Source organism: Elgaria multicarinata, chromosome 3 (assembly GCF_023053635.1).
Source record: "Elgaria multicarinata webbii isolate HBS135686 ecotype San Diego chromosome 3, rElgMul1.1.pri, whole genome shotgun sequence".
NCBI classification, from domain to species: Eukaryota; Metazoa; Chordata; class Lepidosauria; order Squamata; family Anguidae; genus Elgaria; species Elgaria multicarinata.
The window spans coordinates 144,239,100-144,263,614 of record NC_086173.1 but is presented as its reverse complement, the minus strand read 5'-3'; the positions used below and the strand labels follow the sequence as shown (position 1 = coordinate 144,263,614).

General features: G+C 47.9%; 1 protein-coding gene across 1 annotated transcript; it reads left to right on the top strand.

Moving 5' to 3' along the window:
* The first annotated feature begins 6,750 nt into the window (after positions 1–6,750).
* LOC134396861 (SRSF protein kinase 3-like) lies at positions 6,751–22,705 on the top strand. The gene is made up of 12 exons (XM_063123454.1): positions 6,751–6,842; positions 9,995–10,111; positions 12,494–12,602; positions 13,795–13,882; positions 14,418–14,505; positions 15,827–15,933; positions 16,482–16,644; positions 17,788–17,873; positions 19,891–19,998; positions 21,686–21,755; positions 21,850–21,942; positions 22,513–22,705. The coding sequence occupies exons 2-12, from the start codon at positions 10,063–10,065 to the stop codon at positions 22,695–22,697; spliced, it is 1,146 nt and encodes a 381-aa protein (XP_062979524.1). The 5' UTR covers positions 6,751–6,842; positions 9,995–10,062; the 3' UTR covers positions 22,698–22,705.
* Positions 22,706–24,515: the final 1,810 nt, after the last annotated feature.

The following is a 24,515-nucleotide window of genomic DNA, read 5'->3' as shown; positions in this document are numbered from 1 at the left end:
TGGCCTTCCAGATGTTTTAGCCTACAACTCCCTTCAGCCCCAGCCAGCATAACCAGTAGTAAGGGCTGGTGGGAGTTGTGGCCTCCAGAAGTTTCAGCTTACAAGGCACCCACCCCTGATTTCGTTCTTTGGGGAGAAGTTGTCATCCCAGCTGGAGGGTCCCAAGGCTTCTCTGTAACCGGGAACAGGAAGGGAGATGGCTCCGCACGGGAAGTGCAGCCTGTGTTCGAGGACGCCCTTCCCTCCTCCCGTTCCACCATGTCTGTGTTTTCCTCCACGAAGACGAGCCTTCAGAACAAAGTGCCAGTGATGGACCGAAACAGCAAGACAGTTGACTGGCTTCTATGACAGGACGAGCCTGGCGCCAGCGCATGGCATGCTGGGGCAAAAGCCGAGGGGCCACCCTTGCAGATGCTGCTGCTGCTGCTGCCCCGGCCCCCTTTTTCTGGAATATTTTCCATCAGTCCTGGGAAGCCGCCACTATAATTGCTCATGTTGGCAACCAGCATTCATTAGCATGGGGGTAGACAAATTCTGGGAGTCCAGGGGGCAGTTACCCTTCCCTGGAACCCACTGGGGAGGGGCGCAAATCCCTGCCACCACCTGCGACACGGCAGGGGGGAAATGCCAGATTTTTCCCTAAGAAAGAAGAAAAGAGTGGCCCTCGCGATAAGCAGGTATAGGAAAGGACCTTTGGAATACAGCTCAAAATCCCTGAAATTCTAAAAACGCAAATTATCTCACGAAACGTTTTTTATAGATTCAACGATGTACGCTTTACAAATGTGCGCTTTCACAAACAGTCATAGTGACAAATCAACAATTACACTATCAGAAGTACAAAATCAAAGTTCCAACTGCGCTAACAAATCAAGCAATAACAAATCAAGACGGTTATTCCGGATTATACGGAATTATACATTCTGGAAACGGAATGTATAATCCGGAATTACCCTCTTGATTTGTTATTGCTTGATTTGTTAGCGCAGCTGGAACTTTGATTTTGTACTTCTGATAGTGTAATTGTTGATTTGTCACTATGACTGTTCGTGAAAGCGCACATTTGTAAAGCATACATCGTTGAATCTACAAAAAACATTTCGTAAGCTAATTTGCATTTTTAGAATTTTAGGGATTTTGAGCTGTAATCCATAGGTCCTTACCTATACCAGATTTTTCTCCAAAAGATGTCAAATGGGGAAGTTAGTGCCCTTTTCCCCCTTTTTTGCTGCTGTGCCATCAAATTCTAGTGGCAAATTCAACGGGGGGGTGGGGCACAGAAAAGGTGGGCAGGGCGGGGCATGCAGGCCACATGCTGCGCACCCCTGCATTAAAGGAAGACTCCTGCCTCAGTCCTCCTCCAGTGGCAAGGCTAATCCACCCTCCCTCACATCCAGCTGGAAATAAGTAGGCTAAGAGAGGCTTCCTGCTGCCATAGGAGGTGGGTTTCCACTAGAGACCCCTATGCTCCAACTTGGGGGCCCTCCAACTTGGAGGGCAATGGAATGGATGCACAAGTACATAGCATACGTCCAGTGGCAAACGGGAAGGGGCCGTAGCTCAGTTGGTAGAGGGCCTGCTGTGTACGCAGGAGGTCCCAGGTTCAATCCCTGGCATCTCCAGGTAGAGCTGGGATGGAATCCTGCCTGAAACCCTGAAGAGCTGCTGCTGCCAGTCAGTGTTGACAATCCTGGGCTAGATGGACCCGTGGTCTGTATAAAGCAGCTTCCTATGTTCCTTGACACTGGGAAAAGGGCTTAGGAAGCCCATTGGAGATGGTGGGAGGGAACCAAACTGGTGTTTGAGAAGGACAGGACTGTCAGCTTTCAAGTTTAAGGAAGTGGTGAGTAACAGAATTCGTTTGTGCGGTGACGGACTGCTAGACATCCTAGGGTGGGGTGGGGCATGAGGATTACACAGACACCTTAGAACAGGTGGTGAAACTGGGAGAGACAGCAGGGTGGGTGGCACAAATTCCTTGTGTATGTCAAGGAATGTCCATGCTTCTAGATGTACAGCAGGGGCAGGGGACATGAGTTTCTCCAGATGGACTGCAACCCCCATCAGCCCTAGCAAGCATGGTCAATGATGGGAGTTGTGGTCCTCGTCCTTGATGTACAGCAAGGAGGGGGGTGAAAATGAAGTGACAGCAACACACTGTAACCTTGAGCACTGAGGATGGCAAACAGTGTGCAACTCTTTGTGTTCCACCATGTCCAAAACCTCACAACCCGCCCCAGTGGTCAGCCCGCTTTCTTGGCCGCTGCATGCTTGGCCCTAGCCTTTGAGCCCTGGCTGGCTGACTGGCTCCTGAGGAGGTTACATGTGCTCCATACAGAGTTCCCAGCCACCACCGCCCAGTATGAGAAACAGCCACCATCACATGCTGGTCTTCGTCTTTGGCTATCCTTAATTTATAGAGCAGAAGGGAAGAGCCAGTGTAGTGTAGTGGCTAGAGTGTTGAACCGGGAGTCAGGAGATCCGGGTTCTAGTCCCCACTCAGCCATGGAAACCCACTGGGTGACTTTGGGCCAGTTACAAACTCTCAGCCCAACTCACCTCACAGGGTTGTTGTGGGGATAGAAATGGAGAGGAAGGCCATAGCTAGACCTAAGGTTTATCCCTGGATCGTCCAGGGGTCAAACCTGTTCATCTAGGTGACACACAGGGGATCCAGTGCTCAGGCAGGGGCGAACCCTGGATGATCCCAGGATAAACCTTGGGTCTAGCTGTGGCCGAAGAGGGTTTTGAATGCCGCCTTGAGTTCCTTGGAGGAAAAAGGGCGGGGTATAAATGCAATCAATCAATCAATCAATCAATCAAGGAGACCGTAGCTCCATCCTCCAAGCAATGTCCAACTTCTTCCCTGTGAAAAAACAAGAAGGGCAGCACTGTTGGAGTAGTGAGCCCTTTGGACAGGGCTGGCAAAAATAAACCCCAAACTCATCACCTTCTGGAGCCAACGGCGTCTCCAGGAAGGCTGAGAACATATGGAAACAACATGGTGGGGTCAAGATTCAGCACAGCCCTTTCCAACAGGATTCTCTCCTAGGCCAGCCTGCATCAACCTGGTCTTCTCCAGATGTTTGGTACTACAGCTTCCAGCAATTTTGGCCATTGACCAGGCTTGCTGGGCTCAATGAGAGTCGAAGTCCAAGACATCTGGAGGGCTGGCCTAGAAGGAGGACGTCCCATTAGCTACCACTGATTTCTGAGAGGTGTATTTGCTTTTCTGAATTAGAAAAAGAGGGGATGCCATCACCTTTTTACCCCTCCTTGTTCTTTGCGTTCTCGCCACCTGCTCCACCCATACAAAGAACAGAGGAATGAATGGGGGAATGGCTGAGGATAGGGTCTCCTAGCTTCTGAATTCTTGGGGGGTGGGGGATTGGTTCTCCAGATAGTGATCTGAGGTTGGAGGTGTTCAAACTCGACAATAATAAAGTATTTGACATCCAGCAGTCAACGCTTCAGCGTTACGGAGCTCATGCTGACCATTTCCACAGTACATACATGCCCATTTTCATACAAAACCTCAAAGAGAGAGGCTTTATTAAAATAGGGACTATTGATGCCTTGCAGCTAGGACGCATTTTGTCTCTTCCTTACGAATGAAATTGCTATCAGTCTTTTTACCACGCCTACATTAAAATTTGGTAGGGCCTCCAGGGACCAGATGAAATGCCATCTCTGGGTCAGGGCAACGTCACAATCAGTTCAAAGAAAAAGAAAATGTGGTCCATGTTTCCTTTACTGCTGTAAACTACTGAAAATACAATTTTACAATGTTGATGCCATAGGCTTCAAAAGACTACAGTGATTGCTTGTTTTTCTTTTGCACCTTTACCCATTTACCTGAGACTAATCCCCACTGAATTTACTTTGGAATAATAGCCTTATCCATGGATTTATCTAATCCAAGTTGGAGGCCATTGTATGAGGCGGGGGCAAAGAACAGCTCTGGATTTTGAGCCAGGTTCATGTGTTGTTAGAGGACGGGGATCATCCTCTACTTCGTCACCTCCCTTGCTAGCAAACATCCTTTCCCCCCCAAAGGGTGCTTCAAATACTCCTGCAGTAATTATACACACACCCCAAAAAAAACCTTGTGAAGCCACTGGCTGCTTTTGGCTCCCCCCAACCCCTTTCTCTCCGTTGTTAGCTGTCACATATGCAGGTGGGTTACAGAGCAGTGAGCCCCATTGCTAAAAAGTATGCAATTTTTGTGGCAGAGCAGTAAAGCTGAGAAGAAAAGTACGCAAATTTCATGGTAGAGCAGTAAAGCTGACGGGGAAATTAGAATCACAGAATCATAGAGTTGGAAGGGGCCTATAAGGCCATCGAGTCCAACCCCCTGCTCAATGCAGGAATCCACCCTAAAGCATCCCTGACAGATGCTTGTCCAGCTGCCTCTTGAAGGCCTCTAGTGTGGGAGAGCCCACCACCTCCCTAGGTAACTGATTCCATTGTCATACTGCTCTAACAGTCAGGAAGTTTTTCCTGATGTCCAGCCGGAATCTGGCTTCCTGTAACTTGAGCCTGTTATTCCGTGTCCTGCACTCTGGGAGGATCGAGAAGAGATCCTGGGCCTCCTCTGTGTGACAATCTTTTAAGTATTTGAAGAGTGCTATCCTGTCTCCCCTCAATCTTCTTTTCTCCAGGCTAAACGTGCCCAGTTCTTTCAGTCTCTCTTCATAGGGCTTTGTTTCCAGACCCCTGATCATCCTGGTTGCCCTCCTCTGAACACGCTCCAGCTTGTCTGCATCCTTCTTGAATTGTGGAGCCCAGAACTGGACACAATACTCTAGATGAGGCCTAACCAGGGCCGAATAGAAAGGAACCAGTACCTCACATGATTTGGAAGCTATACTTCTATTAATGCAGCCCAAAATAGCATTGGCCTTTCTTGCAGCCATATCGCACTGTTGGCTCATATTCAGCTTGCGATCTACAACAATTCCAAGATCCTTCTCCGTGTCCTGCACTCTGGGACCAATTTCATGGCGGAGCAGTGAGGGAGATCACTAAAAATCTGTACATTTCGTGGTAGAGCAGTAAAGCTAAGGGGGAAATTAAGTAAATTTCAAAGCGGTGGGTTTTTGCATCTACGCACGTGCACAAGTCTGAGGGGAGAAGTTGTGAGTGCATTCGGGACACTGGCGTCATTTCTTTTCAACGTCTAGGAGTACCGGGTAGAGGGCAGCAACACTACAGAGATCATGAGGATTTTTTGCCACTTCTGCCAAGCACCTCAGTAGCCCTTGCCAACAAGCTATGTAAAAGGCACTGTGCCTTGTTCAGATGTCATGAGAAGCCATCCTGAACAACCCAACAACAAGCCATGGGTTCTCAGGGTGGCTTGTTCATGAAAAATAAGCTACTTTGCAGAAACTGCCGGCTTTAGAGGTCACAACAGCCCACCATGGGTGATTACCCATGGGTGAGTTGTCGCATAATGCAAGCCATATCAGTGTCAATTATACTGGGCTAGATGGACCAATGGTCTGATTCAATATAAGGCAGCTCCTCCCGGTGTTCCTATGAAGCAAAGATCTCCCCCCAGCAGACAAAAACTGAAGTGGCTGCTGTTCATAGAATCATAGAATAGCAGAGTTGGAAGGGGCCTACAAGGCCATCAAGTCCAACCCCCTGCTCAATGCAGGAATCCACCCTAAAGCATCCCTGACAGATGCTTGTCCAGCTGCCTCTTGAAGGCCTCTAGTGTGGGAGAGCCCACAACCTCCCTGGGTAACTGATTCCATTGTCGCACTGCTCTAACAGTCAGGAAGTTTTTCCTGATGTCCAGCCGGAATCTGGCTTCCTTTAACTTGAGTCCGTTATTCCGTGTCCTGCACTCTGGGAGGATCGAGAAGAGATCCTGGCCCTCCTCTGTGTTGACAACTTTTTAAGTATTTGAAGAGTGCTAGATATGTCTGAAGTTGATAGGTATGTGTGAATGCACCCTGCGTGTTTACAAGTGTAGTCATTGACGCCTTTTTTTCTTTTTCTTTTTAAATCTACCTTGGCTTGGCAACCCAATTTTGTCATCAAAGTGAATGGTTGTCTCAGTTCTTAACTTGTAGGGGCGAAAAAAGGGCGGGGGAAGCACCACTAAAACTCTGTGAGTAAGAAGCTCTGGTGCTTGAAATATCAAAAGGATTTTTTTAATGTAATCCAAACATGAGAAAGTAAATCTTTTTGGTTTAAAACTTGCTACAGAGATTGCACGATGCTAAGCGGCTTACAGCACGCTCCTGTGCCTGTCAAATCAGAAGCCAGTCCCGCTGGGTTCTATGGAAGTTCCTCCCAGGTAAGTCTGCAGGGCAGGAATGCAGCCTTCGTGCGAGAAGCAGCAGAGGAAGCCGACTGTACAATGCCAAAGTTTGCATTTCCATCTTGGCAATCTGCAAATGCTGATCTATAAATAAATGCCCTCCCTGGAGTTTCCAGATTTTGCTTTGGTAGCAGGACAGAGATGGAGCCAGGAAAGTATTAGAGAGTAAAGGCAGGAAGCTGTTCCAACAGGTGCAGGGTGAAAGGGGATGGTGAAATGAGACCTCCCCAGCTGTCTGGGGTCCCTGAACTGTTCCGAAGTTGGTGCCGTGTTTCCAGGGAAACCCAATCCCTAGCCGCTCTCCTGACCACAGCTATGCTGGGGGACTCGGGACGCCCCCTCCCTCCGCCCCCTTTCCAGCCAACAAGGACTAAAAAGGGAAGCAGTGGGCGCTCCTTGGACAACACTCCCCAGAGTTCAGCAGCCTGGCAGGTCTACAAGCCCCAGGCTGCTTATAGTGAGAGTCCAGAATGAGCTGGGCTGCTTAAAGGCGCGAGACATAGTCAAGGTGAGTATCAAGCATTTACTACATTTTATAGGAATAGCACACCTGGATGTTGTGGCCAGGAGAGCCAGTGTGGTGTAGTGGCTAAAGTGTTGGGCTGGGAGTTGGGAGATCCGGGTTCTTGTCCCCACTCGGTCATGGAAACCCACTGGGTGACTTCGGGCTAGTCACAGACTCTCAGCCCAACCCACCTCACAGGGTGGTTGTTGTGAGGATAAAACGGAGAGGAGGAGGATTATGTACGCCGCCTTGGGTTCCTTGCAGGAAAAAAGGCGGGATACAAATGCAATAATAAATAAATAAAATGTTACTTGGCTCCATACCTCTCATGAAGTGCCAGGAAGAAATGTGGGGGGGGGGGAGGTGCCTTCAAGGTGGAGACCCAAAGCAACTCCTAGGTCACTATCTAGTCGGTTTTAAAGTAACTTGGGGTGGGGGGGTGCTTTTAGATTCCTAGACATTTTCTTCTACTGCTAGGTAATAAAATGATGAGATACGTGGATGTCTTTCCATAAAAGAATATTTTGAACCGCTGCCCAGAACTTCAGCCCTCCTCGGCAAGCAACAGCAAAGCACGTCAGCAAAATTTGAAGCAAATGCATGATATGCCATGCTTCAAAGTGGAGTAAATAGGGTGAATTCATTTTCAGCACTTGTTCTTGGGGCAAGTTTTAGCGGATCGATGTTACTTTTTGCACAATTATAGGCCTCATAGGGTAGATCATGGATGCCTACTTTCACGTTATTGGCTCAAAAGCTGTCATTTGTTTTTAATAAACTATAGAATTTTGAGGCAGATCAGGACAGAAACATGTTTTTTGCATCTCGCAAGGCTGGTGGGCCGGTCCCATTTGGGGACAGCTGCTGCCCTCCAAGTGTTTTGGACTACACCTTCCATAATCCTTAATGGCCATGTTGGCTAGGGTTGATGGGGGTTGTTGTACAAGACATCCAGATTGCCCACCCCTGGACCTGAGCTCATCACAAAGGCAGTTATGTGGCTGATTTGATCGTTGCATTTAGTGACCTGCATTGGGGGGAAATACTCTGGGTTAGCTCCAGATGTAAGCTGGATCAACTGCTCCAGTGGAAGTGGACTTCCCTGCCCTCTCCTTCCCATGGCAGCTCCTACAAACCCCTGAAAATGCCGCACAGAGACCCTGGAGACTCTACTGAAAGCAGGAGGCTTATTGGGGGAGGGGAAGCCCTCCAAAATATGTGGGGGGGACCTTCTACAAGCAGAGCCCTTCCTCTTGCGCAAAGCAGATCCTAGATCCAGCCCTCTGCATCTTCTGAATTGCTGCCCCCCCACCCCAATTCTCCTAGTAGAGTGAGTATTACGAAGTCTGGATTTTCACATAACTATTTTGTGAACTGCCCAGCGAGCTTCGGCTATTGGGCGGTATAAAAATGATAATAATAATAATAATAATAATAATAATAATAATAATAATAATTGCACCCTTTTACGATAATTTCAACACACAAATTTAGCCAGAACTATGTCCCTTTTCAGATGTTTCTTTGGGGTTTTCTACATAAAAGAGTTGCAGGGTTTTCTAGCCGAATGGGCCCACCCTGGCCCACCCTCTAAAGACCCTGAAATACTTGAACTGTGTGCCTGGAACGTGTCAAAACAGGGCACGTGGGAGCCCAGTCCCTTCTTTCTGCCTGCTGGGCGAAGGTTGAGCCATCTGAGCTCTCTCTGTGGAAGGCCAGGCGAGCCTCGCCTTCTCACAGGGATGCCGGGGGCCTTTCCTTGCAATCCTTTCTAATCCATCTGAAAACCCAAGCAAGGGCAGCCAGGAAGGAACCTGAGAGTTCAGCCTGGCGTCTTTCCAGCCCTTTGCAGCACGGAGCGGCACTGGCCGGACTGCTGTTGTTTGAAAAGCCCCCACCCACATAAACCCCTGAAATAATCTCTGCCGTGACCCCTTCGGAAATGCTAGGAATCCTCCTGCCAGCCTAGCTGCAGAATTCAAGGAAACAGGGGGTGGGGAGCATTGAGGCAGCCCAGAAGGGAAGTCATTACTGGGAGAGCATCCTGGTGTCAAAGGACAGGCAGACATGACAGTCTTCAGGCTAACAATAATAAATAACTGTGATACATTCCAGCTTTCCTCGCCCTGGCACCTTCTAGATGTGGTGGACTACAACACCCATCATTTCTGGCCCAACACATCTGGAGGGCACTGAGTTGGGCAAGGCTCAATCTTCAATTTGAAGGTGACCTCTATTTGAAGGGCTGTCCAGTCTGAGCATGGGTCAAGCATACTGACCCTGTTCAGACGACACGCTAAGCCATGGTTAGGCCGCTTTGTAGCAAATGCTTAGTGAGCATGTTTAAACTGTGGTTATGTAGCCACCATGGTTAGGAATGGTTCACATGACATGCTAAGCCATGGCTAGGCTGCTAACCCCTTTGCAGCAAATGCTTAATGAGCATGTTTAAGCCATGGTTATGTAGCCACCATGGTTAGCAATGCTTCACATGTCACGCTAAGCCATGGTTAGGCCACTAACACTTTTGTAGCAAATGCTTAATGAGCATGTTTAAACCATGGTTATGTAGCCACCATGGTTAGCAATGCTTCACATGTCATGCTAAGCCATGGTTAGGCCACTAACCCCTTTGCAGCAAATGCTTAATGAGCATGTTTAAACCATGGTTATGTAGCCACCATGGTTAGCAATGCTTCACATGTCACACTAAGCCATGGTTAGGCCTCTAACCCTTTTGCAGCAAATACTTAGTGAACATGTTTAAACCGTGGTTATGTAGCCACCATGGTTAGGAATGGTTCACATGACATAATGTTTAGCTCTAAATGCTTAACCACCATAGCTTAGTGCATTGTCTGAACAGAGTCAAAGAACCATAAAAGAAGTAAGAGCAGCCGGAGCCTTGAAGTAAGCCCTAAGCCGTGAGCACCTGGACATCAGGCTGAGCAGACAGGCACACAGGTCAGCTGGCCAGAGTCTTCCCCACGATGGGGAGCTCTCTTGCCTTTCTATTTAAATTGTAGCCATTCTTTCCAAATGTGCATCTCGGCATATGCTAACGCATGCAACTTTTATGCAAATTCATCCTCTTTTTCGGCAATTCGTACATGGCTAACCTGCAACTGATGGGCATAAAATGTTTCTGACCTTAGATGTAAAAGTCTCCACAATTTGGACCATTCCAAGTATCTGGCCATCTGCAGAGAGCTGCATCCCTGCCATGGACGAGTGCGGGTGTCAGGAGGAGACTCCCTCGGCATCCTGTGCAGGTGCGTTGCGGGCGAGTTGCAGGCATGGGTGGAACCACCTTCCTTATTCCTTTGTTTCTTTACGACATTTGTTCTGTGGAAGCTGGCGGCTCCGATGTCGGGTGTGTGTGCAGTAAATCCACTCTGGGTTTCAGTCAGAACTCTAAAGGAGCTATCCAAGGTACTAATGAACCTTGGATAGCTCCTTTAGAGTCCTGACTAAAACCCGGAGTGGATTCACCACCCCACTGGCATGGGAGCCATCAGCCTTCACTGCATGTATTATCCCTCAAACGGAGCTTCAGCCCCACCCCTCTCCGCTTCTATCCTGGGAATAACTTGTGAGGTAGGTTAGGCTGAGAGGTGGTGGCCACCCCATTAGTGTTCCCCATTAAGCTTTGGGCTGTGTGGGGATTTCTAGCTGCTGGTCAAGTTGGCAAATGGGCCAAGAGAAGTCAGGGTGTGTAGAATTTAGCTTTGGCTTTCATTTTATTTTAAAAAATAAACACCAAAAAAGTATTTTAAGTATTGTAAGCCCTGGCTGGTGGTGTTGAGAACGGCTACAAAACACCGCGCCAGTCAACTCTCCTAGCAGAAACATCAACCAGTTACAATTTTAGAAAGTCAGCTGTTCCACCGAACTAACTTGTGGTGGGGGGTTTTCTTGTCAAACACATTCTGATCTGATTCGTAAGACGACCGTAGCCCACCATGGCTTATTAGCCACAGTAGGTTGTAGTGCCTGAGGGCACCAGGTTGCCAATCCAAGCCTGCGCCATGGCGGCTTCTGAACCCGGCCAGTGGGGATTGAGGCAGGGTGCTTGATAAGCCACCCAAAGCCCCTGAGCTGTTTTAGGGTTGTGGGTGACTTGTCAAGCATCCCACCAGCCCTAACCCTTGACAGGCTCACATCTAACAGCGAACTATGGCATGCTCCAGACATTCAAAATGGCAGCCCCCACTGCAATGAAAAGCCCAGTGGGGAAATTCCCCCATGGCGGCTTCTCGCTACATGTAAACCAGGCCAGAGTCAGAGTCAGAGAGACAATTCCCCTACCCACACACCCCAGTTGAACTATTAATTAAAACCAAGCAGCTGTCAGGAAAGCAATTTCCAGTGCAGGCATTTTACACGTTGCATTACCAGGGCTGCTGGCCATCCGTGGCCTCGTCCCAATGTTGGGGCAGTGGGTGGGAGCAGACAAAAAAATGGCTGTTCCTTTGACCGGGTTTGCGCAATCACAGAGGGGGAAATAAGCCATGGTGGCTTATTCCCTCACCCCTGTGCATGTGCCGGTCTCTTGCTTGGAGGATTTACCCTCAGCTGTACATTTTGTTGTGTAGTGCAAACCTAGCCAGGGTGGCTTGTTGCTATAGGTAACAAGCCGGGTTGTGGGTGGCTTGTCAAGCCCCCCAACATAGGGTGACCATATGGAAAGGAGGACAGGGCTCCTGTATCTTTAACAGTTGCATAGAAAAGCAAACTTCAGTATGTGTCATTTGTATGCATGCAGCACCTATTGAAATTCCCTCTGCATCACAACAGTTCAAGCTGCAGGAGCCCTGCCCTCTTTTGCATCTGGTCACTCTAGTATAACAACTGCAGCTTGAACTGTTGTGATGAAGAGGGCATTTCACCATGTGCTGCTTGCATACAAATGACACCTGCTGAAATTTCCTTTTCTATGCAACTGTTAAAGATACAGGAGCCCTGTCCTCCTTTCTTACGGCCACTCTACCCATCAATCCACCCTTGCTGGATTCACATGAAAGAACAAGCTACAGCATGCCCCAGCAGCAACTTAAATATTCAAAACGGCTGTGCTAGCGCAATGGAAAAACCCACGGGGGAATAGGGTGACCATATTGGGAAGGAGGACAGGGCTCCTGTATTTTTAACAGTTGTATAGAAAAGGGAATGTCAGCAAGTGTCCTTTGTATGCATTCAGCGCCTGGTGAAATTGACCAGATACAAAAGAGGGCAGGGCTCCTGCAGCTTTAACTGTTGCGATGAAGAGGGAATTTCACCAGGTGCTGCATGCATACAATGGACACCTGCGGAAATTCCCTGTTCTGTACAACTGTTAAAAATACAGGAGCCCTATCCTCTTTTCCAATATGGTCACCCTAGAAATGCTCCCGTAGTGGTTGCTTGTTACATGAGAAGTAGGTCAAACTATGCATCTGTCAACAGAACTGTACGGTTCTATCCAATTATTACTGGTATCATCATCATCATCATCATCATCATCATCATCATCACGATGCTAATCTCACAGCAGCAGCAGTTTCAACTGTTTAGTCCTGGAAGGCTTATAGCATTGAGAAGACCTGCCAAAAAATACTTTAACTTCATTGTCTCTTATTAATGTCTATCGATCTCCCCGCTCGCCCTTAATGCAGAAGGCTACTACCCAGTGAGGAAAGGAGAGACATTCAACGGACGATACCACGTGGTGCAGAATCTGGGGCGTGGCTACTTTTCAACAGTCTGGCTTTGTCAAGATGTGGAGTGAGTGAACTCACACTGGGGCTGTGAAGTGGTACAACAGAAATGCATCCTGTTACTCGTGGCGGGTGGGGGGAGGGCCGTAGCTCAGCGGTAGAGCTGAGCACCTGCTTTGCATGCAGAAGGTCCCAGGTTCGATCCCGGGCATCTCCAGGGAGGGCTGGGAAAGGCTGAGACTGTGAAGAGCCACTGCCAGTCGTTGTGCAGACAATACCGAGCCACAAGGACCAATGGTTTGACTCAGTGTAAGGTAGCATCCTATCTTGCTATGACAGACTTGAATGGGCCTCCTGTTCTCATCTGAAAGCCTTCAGAGGACCTGCAGGCCTGGCCTTCCTTGGGTTGCAATGGAAACTTGGCAGACACACATCACTGAGGCACATGTACACTGTGAATCCAGCATCAGACCCCAGGATGGTGGGAGCTGCTCTCTGGCCTAGACCTCTAACCAGCAGAGGTCTAGGCCAGAGAGCAGGTAACCAGGAGTAGTTTCTCTAGCGCTGGCCTGGGGGGTAAACTAAGGCTTCAGTGAACTTTGTGATCCAGGCCTAACCTCCATGCAAGAGAGCAGGACTGGCACTGTGTTTTTGAGGAGTTTACATCTCCTGCTGTCTCTGCCCACCACTGAGGAGGTTTGTGGGAAGCAGTCATCTGAGGATGCTGCTGAGGAAATCTTCTTGGGAGCAGAGAACAGGGGAAGTACAGGGGCTGTACTACTTCCTCCTCTTCTCCCACAGAACTCTCTGCAAGAGGGGTGCATTAGTAGCTGCTTCTTGAGATGGGCAGACAGATCCCATCACAAATGATATGGAGTCCCCTTCAAATGGAAGCACAACCTGTCAGCCAACTTTGTTTATATGTGTGCGTATTAATATATTACACACACACACACACACACACACACACACACACACACACACACACACACAGTAACTTGACCATCAAAGAAGCTCAGGGCAGCAGCCATTGGTCCCATCACCACCATGGCCATTTTATCCTCACAACAACCTTGTGTGGTAGGCTACCCTGTAATACAGTGTCTGGCCCAAGATCACCCACTGAGTTTCCACGGCTGGGAGGGAAGATTCGAACTCATCTCTGAAATAGCTGTTACAGGGAATGCAGACCTTTGCATGGCCCAGGAAAGCTTCTGCTTTGCTTGTGCTATCAATCCATGGAAGGATTCTTCTTTCAGGAAGAAGAGGTGTGTGGCAGTGAAGGTGCCCAAGGGAGGGGAGGATTTTGCCGAGGCAGCCCTGGACGAAGTCACGCTCCTTCGCTATGTATGTAACTCTGAAAGGATCCCCTCCACCTCCCACTGCATCCCTGGGACTTTACAGGGGTGGGCAGCATGCGGCCCAAGAGCTGCAGGCAGCCCTCGACCTAATTCCCAACCTACTCTGCATGCAATCAGATCAGCCCTCTGGGAAGAGCAATCTGTCTCTTCGTTGGCAGCCCATTGGGTGGGAAGGAAAAGGGGGAAAGAGAAAAGGGGGTGGCAGGGAGAGAAAAAAGGGGCGGCAGGGAGAGAAAAAGGGGATGGCAGGGAGAGAAAAGGGGTGCCCTTTGTCTCTGGCCCTGCCCACCACCAAGAGTGCAACCCCACAAGGGAACAGAAGAAAGGTCGCATGCACACACACACACACACACACACACACACACACACACACTTTGCAAAGAGCAAACTGGCTCTCCTCCAATTCCATCCTGATACAGTTGGCTAAATCTCCCCTAACTGCAAAGCATCTGGGTTTGTTTTTTCAAGGCCACGTAAAAGTAAGGAACTTGTAGAAGGAGTTCTTCATGTTGTTGTTGTAGGTGAACAGCAAGAGGAGGAAAGATCGTGCCGGTGATCACGTCATCCGATTCCTGGATGATTTCAAAATGATTGGAGAGAACGGCTTCCATATCCTTTGGTTGGGTAGAAAATGGGCCACCAAGGCACAGGAGCTGGACGTGGGCCACTGCCTTCAGGCAGACTGTTACCACTGAAAATGTGCTACCCCAGGACAGCAGTGGGAACAGCTAAGGCAGCCTTCCCCAACCTGATGCCCTCCCGATGCTTTGAACCACAACTCCCAGCATTCCTGACCATCCTGTCATGGGCTGATGGGAACCAGGGCTGTATCTACACTACCGCTTTTTATCGGGATTGAAGTGCACTGCTCACTGTTGGGGGACGTTCCGTCTTCTGCTTTTCTAGCATTACTTCCCACTTTTTATTCCGTATTATCCAAAATACCGCAACAGATGTGCGTGCTACAAGGTATCGATGAGCAAGAGGGATGTAGCGTCACCATGATGGGATCGTGTTGATAGGACATGAAGTGTAGATCTGGCCCAGGCTGGGGAAGGCTGAGCATAGCCAAGCTGGAGGCTAGGACATGGATCATCCTGGGGCATCAAGTTAGCAGCTGGCAGCAAAAAGAAGGAAGAGGATGTGGGAAAGGAGCATCAGTAGCCATTGCTCTCTGAGGGCGCGGCTGCAGTTTCTCTTTAATGCCGCATCAGAGGTTTGAGACAAGGTCCCTGCAGAAGGATGGTACATTCCCAACAGTGGAGCCCAGGCTGACCTTGGTTTACTGATTGTCACTGTCTGCTGTGTAGACAGCCGGGGAACCCATGAGGTCCCATGTGCATCTGGACTGGGGAGAGGCATGGCGCAGTAGAAGAGCACATGACTTGCACTGATTGGATCTTGGGTCCAGTCCTTGACTTCTTCTGTTCACTTTTTATGGTGACCAAGACTGGGAAAGAGCCTTCCTGTTGTTGCCGCTGCCGCCGCCAGAGAAAGAATGAGGATGCCTCTACATTAATGGGGGTGGGGAATCACAATCTTACTGGGGTTTCTTCTTCTGGAAACTTTCAGTGCTTGTGACTGGCTCCTTTAGACAGTGACCATGTGATTTCGAATTGAAAACTTCCCCTCTCGGCAATGCTATTCTGTTAAATGGAACAGCACCATCTAGTGGCAGAATTATAGCACTATGACGGCTTTACACACTGAGGAAATCTTGCATAATTTAAATACTGCTTTATCTCCATTTTTAAAAAAAGCACGATTACTGGGGGAAAGCACGGGAGATGTCCTGGAGGTTGACAATATCCTGTAAAAGAGCCTCAAACTTCCCTGAGTGGCCAGTCATGAGCATGCAATAAATCACTCATGTAGAGAAGCTCTGAGATCAGGAATTATCTCCATTAATGGCTCCCTGACTCAATCCCACATGTGTGCTTAGTGTCTGAGCTGCTTGGACCCTCACTGCAGTCCTTGCTGAACAGCCAGGGTGCCCAGGGCCTTCCATTACCCTTTGTGAAGAAAGCTACACAGCAGGTGAGTATAATAATTCAGGAGAGCTGAGCCAGAGGGCACCAGGGTTCATAGAATCATAGAACAGTTGAGTTGGAAGGGGCCTATAAGGCCATCGAATCCAACCATCTGTTCAATGTTATCAGGGGCATTTGTTGGGGACCATGCGCTCTGGTAGGGCCCACTAGTGCTGGTGCCTTGCCTTGCCTGCCCTACACCCAGGACCCACCATCACTTGGCCCCTCAGCAGTGGCACTGCTGCTACTGTTAGCCTCACACTCCCTCTTGGCTCCTGGTCCATTGCAGCACTGCTGCTGTTAAGCCTGTGAGTGAGTGGGGAGCCTGGTGGCTGCAGTAGTTTGACTTCTGAGAAATGACTGCATTATGTCCACCCATGCTCACCATGGCAGCCATTTTATAAATGGGGAAGCCCCCATCCCCATGGCAGCTATCTGGTGAGAATGTCCATTACGCTCTCCCAAAATTCTAAATGTGCCTACCACTAGCACCAAAATCCTGGGTCCGTAATAGATTTTTTAAGACTCAGACCTTGGCATTTGTCCTTCACGCAGGTACTCCAAGGCCTGCATTTCCTGCACAAGGGATGTCGCATCATCCATGCAGACATCAAACCGGAGAACATCCTGCTTTATGTCACAGAAGAGAGTCTGCAGACCCTTCTTCACAACATGGTTTCCTTGGAGCAAAGTGCAGGAGTCAAGCCAAAGAGACCAGGTACACTTCTCAGGAGAAAAGCTGGCGGAATTTTGGTTTGTTTGAAATGAGAGCATGTTTACCCAGGAGCTCCATGGATTCTCTGTTCAGTCCCTTTAAGCCACGGGTTTTGGACTCCAGTTCCCATAATCCCTGACCACTGGCTATGCTGGCTGGGGCTGATGGGAGTTGGAGGGTCATAGGTTTCCCCACCAGTGCTTTAGGCAGTAAGATCCAGTCTGCTGTGGTGACCAGATGTGGGGATCCCAGGATCCATTATGCTAGGAAGGGGGCTCCCACATATTGTGGAATCTACAATTAGTTAAGCATTACTTTTATTAGGACCAATCAAAGTAATGAGCAAGTTTTCGTGTTCTGCAGAACTCTTCATCATGCTGGATGATAAGTAAAATGAGGAGGCTTGGACAGGAAAAGATGAGTTCAGGTGAAGCCACAAGCTGTGCATGTAGACATTGTTTTAAGAAGTGCTGGAAGAAATAGCACATTTAGGGTTCAGTCCTATGCATGTTGAGACAGAAAAATGTCCTACAACTTCCAGGAGTTGTAGGACTTTTTCCCCTCTCTAACACACATAAGATTGTGGCCTTAATTGGATTTACTAGGGGCTATGCAGATTTCATGTTGCGCCTACGAATGCTGTGACGAAGAAACAAATAATACTAATGCCCTTTTTAAAGTTGTAAAATCCACCAATTACGGGATCTGTTTCCAGCCTGAAAGGAAACATGCATGTTCCTTGCAAGACAGAGGACAGAAGAGAAGACATATATTATCATTTTTGATATATTATCAGAGCTGAAGCTTAGGTGATGCGCTAGGTTAAAAAGAAAGTTGATACAAGCCAAATTGAATAGCATTACCTAATGGCTGGAAGGAATTTAACTGTCAAAAGGAAATTCCCATCTATAAGTGATGGAAAATCATCTAGGAACCCACTCTTGAATGGCTAAATTCTGCAAGACACATATTTTTGCTCTCAGTAGATCACAACTACAACAGGCAACATTCACACTACACCCCTAAGCTGATTTTGAACTGGTTTACATCAGGATGGGATCTCACGCTACAGCTTTTCTTTCGGGATTCGTTTTCTACCGCTGGGGAAAGGTCCAGAGCTGATTTCCTCATCTTTGTCCCATCCAGGGGCTGACATGTCTGCTCTCTTGGATTGTTGCAACCTAATGAAAATGGGAGTGAAAATCGCAGACCTGGGAAGCGCATGCTGGACTGTGAGTCTATGCCAACTTTTTGCCCTTTTGAGCAGCTTTCCTGATTCTCCTTTCCTGCTCCTGCACTGCCAATCTGTTAGTACAGAGCTCTCCAGGGAAGTGCGCCATAGAGAGGGGGCTGACTGTTCAGGCAAGAGCCCAACGGACCAAATCCAAACGGAGAGTGTGGCCTTCCATTGAAGGGCACAGAACCTGTGCAAGGAGCCCATATTTCGGTATAGTTCTACATCTAGACTATTGTGCCGAGGGAGCAGCGATGTGCTTCTTGAAAGATAAGCAGGCGTTCATCGTTCAGAACATAAGCAAAGCCCTTTTGCAGGGGAGGCAAATTGTGGCGCTCCACATGTTTTGACCAGCAACTTCCGTCAGCCCTAGACAGTGTAGCCAGTGGCAAGGAATCATAGGAGGTCATGTATAGCCATCCTGACTAAAACCACTGATAGCCTATCCTCCACGAATTGGTCTAATAAAGCCATCTAAGTTGGGCATCAGCCAACATATTTGGGTCACTGAGTTCCATAATGTCACTTCTAATTCTGTAACAACTCCAGTGTGTGAAGAAGTACTTCCTTTTTTCTGTCCTAAGTCTACTACTTATCAATTTCATTGAACAGCCATGAGTTCTAGTATTACTAGGAGAGTGGGGCTGTTTCTACACCTGCCTTTCCCCCCCGGGATCATCCCTGTATGTCCAAATGACACACAGGGGATCCCGGGAGCAGGTATGGACAATCCCTTCATTTTCCTGGGATAATCCTTAGGTGTAGAAAGGGCCTGGATTTCTTTCTATCCACTTTCACCACCCTTTACTTAATTTTAAAAACCTCTGTCATGTCCCTGCTTACAGCGCAATCTTAGACATGTTTAGGCACAGCTCATTGTTTTGTGCAGGTGGGCAGCCCCAATCTGGATTGGGCCACGTCTGCTAAAAGTAAGAAACGGAGTATAAAATTATATATCTTGTTTGTGTGTAAAGGAGGGATCACACACACACATACACTTTGCACAGGTAGTCTTGATGTTACTTGTCTTGTTTCTTTTTGTTGAGCAACAAGTGTTTTTGCTAAAACAGAGAGATGGTGGGTCTAAAGAAGTGCTTCTCTGTTGCTGTGTGGGTCTCCCCCTATGCATTCCTCCGCTTTGCAGGCATGATCTCAAAGCTAATCTACAGTACCTCAGTTTTCCTTTTCTGTACAGCTGGCTGCTGCTGTGGATAAAGGTGACCCCTTGACTCCGCCTACTGCAACTTGTTGGTTCTGTCTACCATTACTTGGCCTGACCACTACCCCGCCAGTCCCATTATGCACCACCGGGCATGTTTACTCGGAAGGAAGACCCATTGGGTTCCATGGGTTTTCTTCCTAGTAAGTGTGTTTAGGGTTTGAGCCTTGATCATCTTTTCTTCTGAACTAAGATGCCCCAAACACTTTAGCCCAGGAATGGAGAACCTCCAGCCCTCCAGATGAGGTTGACCTCTCAACTCCCATCAGTCCCATCCAAGGAACAACAACAACAACAACAATAATAATAATAATAATAATAATAATAATAATTTTATTTCTTACCCGCCTCTCCATCTGGATCGAGGCGGGGAACAACAACAAGTATAAAATACATAAAACTGAATTAAAAGCATAGTATACATTATTAAAACAGCCTAAAAACATGCTAAAATTCCACTGGATAGGCCTGCCGGAAGAGATCAGTCTTTATAGCTTTCTTAAATGCTAAAAGACTGTTAAACTGACGAGTCTCCTCTGGCAGGCCGTTCCGCAGTCTTCGGAGTTAAAGTCCAACAACATCTGGAGAGACACAGATTCCCCAGGCCCCACTTTAGCCTTTCCTCATCTGGAAGGTTCTCATTTTGGTTGCCCTTTGAATATCCCTTAGCTGAGCTGATCCTTTTCCATGCGCCCCCAATAGATGCCACAGCTTGGCCATCTGTGCATCCCCACGCCTAAAACACATGCAGGACTCCACCCTCGGTCTTATCGTTTCTTACTTTCTTCTCTTCCAGTACAAGCCTTTCTCAAAAAAGATCCAGACTCAGCCCTACAGAGCTCTGGAGGTCCTTCTCGGGTTAGACTACAGCACCCCAGCTGACATCTGGAGCGCAGCGTGCTTGGTAGGGACATGGTCTGCCAGCAACTGCAGTGTAAATGTGACGATGCCACTTTGGAATTTCAACCATCTGTTTACTGTAGAACCTGAAAGATATGGCTCTGCCAAAGTTATGAATTGACTGCCTGTCACCTGATTGTGCTCTCTTAGCCTCACCATAGTTGCCCAACGGAGCTTTGACCCTGGACACAAATACTTGCCGGGAGGTTGAAGCATTTCACCTGCCTTGATTTTGATGTCCCCACCATTTTGTCCCTGTTACTTTATGCATCATGAAACATACAAGAAAAGCAGAGCAGATATTTTTGTATCTATATTCATTCTTACCAGATTGCTAAATGTACATGCAATACTTGCACTTCCAATAAGGGAGAAACCAGCATCACACTTGTATGTTACTGCAGTGCCATGCGTATATTCATCTCTATCATCACCAGTATGTCCGCCATTGTCAACTGGAGGTGGCGGAAAACAAAGGATTTGTTGGCAATATGGAGGATCTCTATTCCAGTTAACCACGTTGTCTGACACAATACAACGAGTTTTGTTTTGGCCTATCAATCTGTACCCATTATCACAGGCGAAGATTATTTCCTCACCAAGCTCCAGGTCACCTGTGGATATTATTCTGCCATTTTCTAGAGATGGAGGACAGCATTTCCTTCCTCGACAAAATGTAGGAACTTCTGACCATGTTGAATCATCAAGACATCGAATAGAAGGAGTTGTTCCCGGTATATTTTCATACCCTGGGATGCAACGGTATTGCAGAATAGTCCCAACAGGATAGTTATTATTATTATTATTATTATTATTATTATTATTATTATTATTTATTTATATAGCACATTCAGAGTTCCACTCTTTAGTGTAACAAAGTTAGGCATATTTGGACGGCCACAATCACCTCCATCGAACCAATATCGATTGCTAAATGTATGTTAAAAGCAAAAACGTTTACTGTAATCCATCATGTTGCCACATTTTAAGGCTGAACCGTAAAACAAGGGCACAATTCTACTCATGTTTAGACAAGGAAATGTCCAACAATCCCCAGCATACCCCAGCCAGCCTGTCTTAGGGTGTAGTCCTATGCATGTTTAGGCAGAAATAAGTCCTGCATCACCTAGTATTCCCAAGCCAGCATGCTGAGTGTTGTAGGACTTTTTTTTCTGTCTAAGCATGCCTAGGAGTGCTCCCTTACAGACTTCCAAGCAGCTGCTCCTCCCAGTGCTGGCTAGGTCTCCTGTCCACATCCTTGCTGTTATCTCCAATCTGAGATCAGAGATAACAGTGGGGATTCCAAGCCCCGCCCCCTGGAGTAATAAGGAGGCTGGGTGGAATCTCCATGAGCTAGAGGCCTCCCTCCTATGGCATAGTACTAAATCACAGGTCTTGAGATCCTTGTCCATAAAATGTATGAAACAACCCTAGCTGACACAAAACTTGGGTATGCAGTCCAAGAGGGCCAGTTTTAAGACTCTCCACACACACACACACACACACACACACACACACACACACCCTGGACTTGGGGGAACTCAAGGGCCTCATGCATTCTATTCCCCACTTCTCAGGCAATACTTTTCTTGCGGTTCAGATGACACTTCTATTTCCGCATGCTGTGTTGGATGTAATATCTGAACTGCCCCACGGTTGACTGACTGACTCAGGGCTCTTCCGTGTCATAGGCTTTTGAACTGGCAACTGGAGAGCGTCTCTTTGATCCCCAGGCTGGACAGTACTTTTCCAGAGATGACGGTAATGTTGGAATAGGCATTGACTCCTCTGAGTCCATTTTATAGGAGAAATGTTTGCAATTTAAACCCCTAACCTTGCTTTCCACCCATTTCAGATCATGTGGCTCGTATAATCGAACTCCTGGGCAGAATTCCACCCAAAATTGCTTTGCACTGGAAGCAGGCATCATGTTTCTTCAGCAGGAAAGGTGAGAATGTGAGGGTGGAGGGAGGAGGCAGTGCTGCTAATCCATCCTGCTAATCCCCCGCCCCCGGCATTGGCAAATGGAGAGGGCCACACAATGTGCCCTGGGTACTGCATTCGAGGCAATATTATACTGCCTGGTGCAATGGTGGAAGCACCCATATGTCAAACCTTGTAAATGGGAAGAATTTATGAAGTTCACACAGCGCGTAGTTAAGTAATGGAATTCATTACCACAGGATGTGGTGATGGCCACCAATCTGGATGGCTTTAAAAGGGGGTTGGATCAATCCCTGGAGGCGAAGGCCATCAATGGCTACTAGCCCTGACGGTTGTGTGCCATCTCCAGTATTCGAGGCAGTAAGCCTGTGTGCGCCAGTTGCTGGGGAACATGGGTGGGAGGGTGCTGTTGCACCATGCCCTGCTTGTTGATCCCTGGCCGATGGCTGGTTGGCCACTGTGTGAACCGAGTGCTGGACTAGATGGACCCTTGGTCTGATCCAGCAGGGCACTTCTGATGTTCTTAAGTTTCCAGCTCATGTGGCAGCTGTGCTTTTCTGCTCTTCTTTGGCAGGTGCTCTCCTGAGGATGTCCTGGATCTCCTCCTATGACCTCTACCATGTCCTCACGGATAAATACAGCTGGCCAAAGCATCAGGCAGCCCCTATGGCCAGTTTTCTCCTGCCAATGCTGGAGTATGCCCCAGAAAGAAGGGCAGCGGCTGAGAAATGCCTTCAGCATCCCTGGCTCAGTACCTAGGAACCAGCTTGGCTTGATTCTCCTGTTCTCTGCCAGCCCCAGTGGGGAACCAGAAGTAGACCGTGCTCACGAAAGAAATTTCTTAGGGCCAAACTAGCTGTGACATTGAATTTGGTTAACATGTACACATTTTTTCTTAATGGGTATTGCTGCCACAGTGAAGTCTGAGCAGCCCAGGACCATGGGGAAAATAACTTTTCTCTCTTAAGTAGGGGATGGCAACTTGGTGTCCTCTGGATGTGTTTGAATACAACCCCCATCAGCCTAAGCCAGCATAAGCAGTGATCAGGAATGATAGCAATTGTAGTCAAAAACAAATGGAGGGTGCTGGGTTGCCCAGCCCAGGTCTCGAGAGAAGTTACCTCTCCAAAACTGCTCCTGGCACTTTATTTCAGAGGAAGCTCCCATTGGAACTAATGGCAGCTTCCCTTGAAATGCATACATCAATTCTGGAGAGGCGATTTTTGTTGGAGCAATGGCAGAGAGAGAGTTAAACTCCCCCCCTTCCTATCCTGCACAATACCCTTAGAAACTCAGGCTCCCCCTGGCTGCTATTTATATAACCAAACATGCACCGTTAAATGCATTCATGTAATAAACCTCATGGCTAGTTTGGGCCTTCATCCGTGAGGGATGGGGCTACAGCAGACTGTTGGGACTTCTCTTCACACGAGCCAGAGTGGTGCTTTAATACTGACTCTACCTCTTCTCCCCGTGCCCTGCAACACAGTTCCGTGGGGTTTCTCTCCACTAACCCCACGTGGAGTGAAGACAGGTGTAACATAAGAAGAATGCACATACCTCAGCCATAGAGTGTAGTTCCTGGCTTCCCAACTGAAATAACCAATGTGCATACTAGAAGACCGAAAGCTGGCTCTGCTATTAGCTTGACCCTTCCCACATCTTTCAGGAAATTAAAAAAAATGATGCAGGAATGTTTGGGCATTTATGCATTCATTTGTTGCCAGTTGTTTTTAAAAATGCAGAATTGCTCTGCACAATGCCAGAAGGCATCTTATGACATCATGGGGAGCGGGCAGCCAATTACCACCATGCAGAGGGGCCTTCTGCTTCAAACTTTCAGAGCCATTCCCCCCCCCCCCAGAGCTCCACCCTGGAGGGAATACTTTTGTGTGGAACACCGTGAGGATGCTTGCAGAGCGGCCCCCACTCTTCTAGAAATGTTACAGCTGTCTTCACCCACAATCCTCCTAGGGCACTTCTGTACCCGATCATTTTTGCATGATTTCCACCATAAATTCTGATAGCTTTGCACACTTCATACCTCATCAAACGCCCTGACCCAACAAGCGCTCCCGTTCCAGCTTTCTGCATGTGATAATATCTCATGAAAAAGGTACTAAACTTACCTTGATGTTCCTTACATTTGTCCGGACAAATGTTTCATCCGAGTCATTTTCCCATGCTACATTCAAAGCTCTTTCGCCGCCGCCTTTACGTTTTTTGGGTATATTTTTGTGAGTATGTCCCTCTAGATTCATCAACACACCTCCCCAATAGATACATTCATTTGTTTCTGCCCTTATAGAATCCTTGGTTTCTTTCACAATCCCACAAAGATGTCTTAAGAACCCTTAACTTAACTGTGATTTTGACAGACCTCCTCAGCGAAGATATTTTGTCAGTGTCTGTAGGGCAGCCTTCCCCAACCTGGTACCTTCCAGATGTTTTGGACTACAACTCCCAGCATTCCATGGGAGGTGAAGTCCAAAAACAACGGCATCAGGATGGGGAAAACAGCTGTAGGGGCATACATCTAACTTGATTATATCTTTTTTAAAAGAGAGAAAAAGAGAG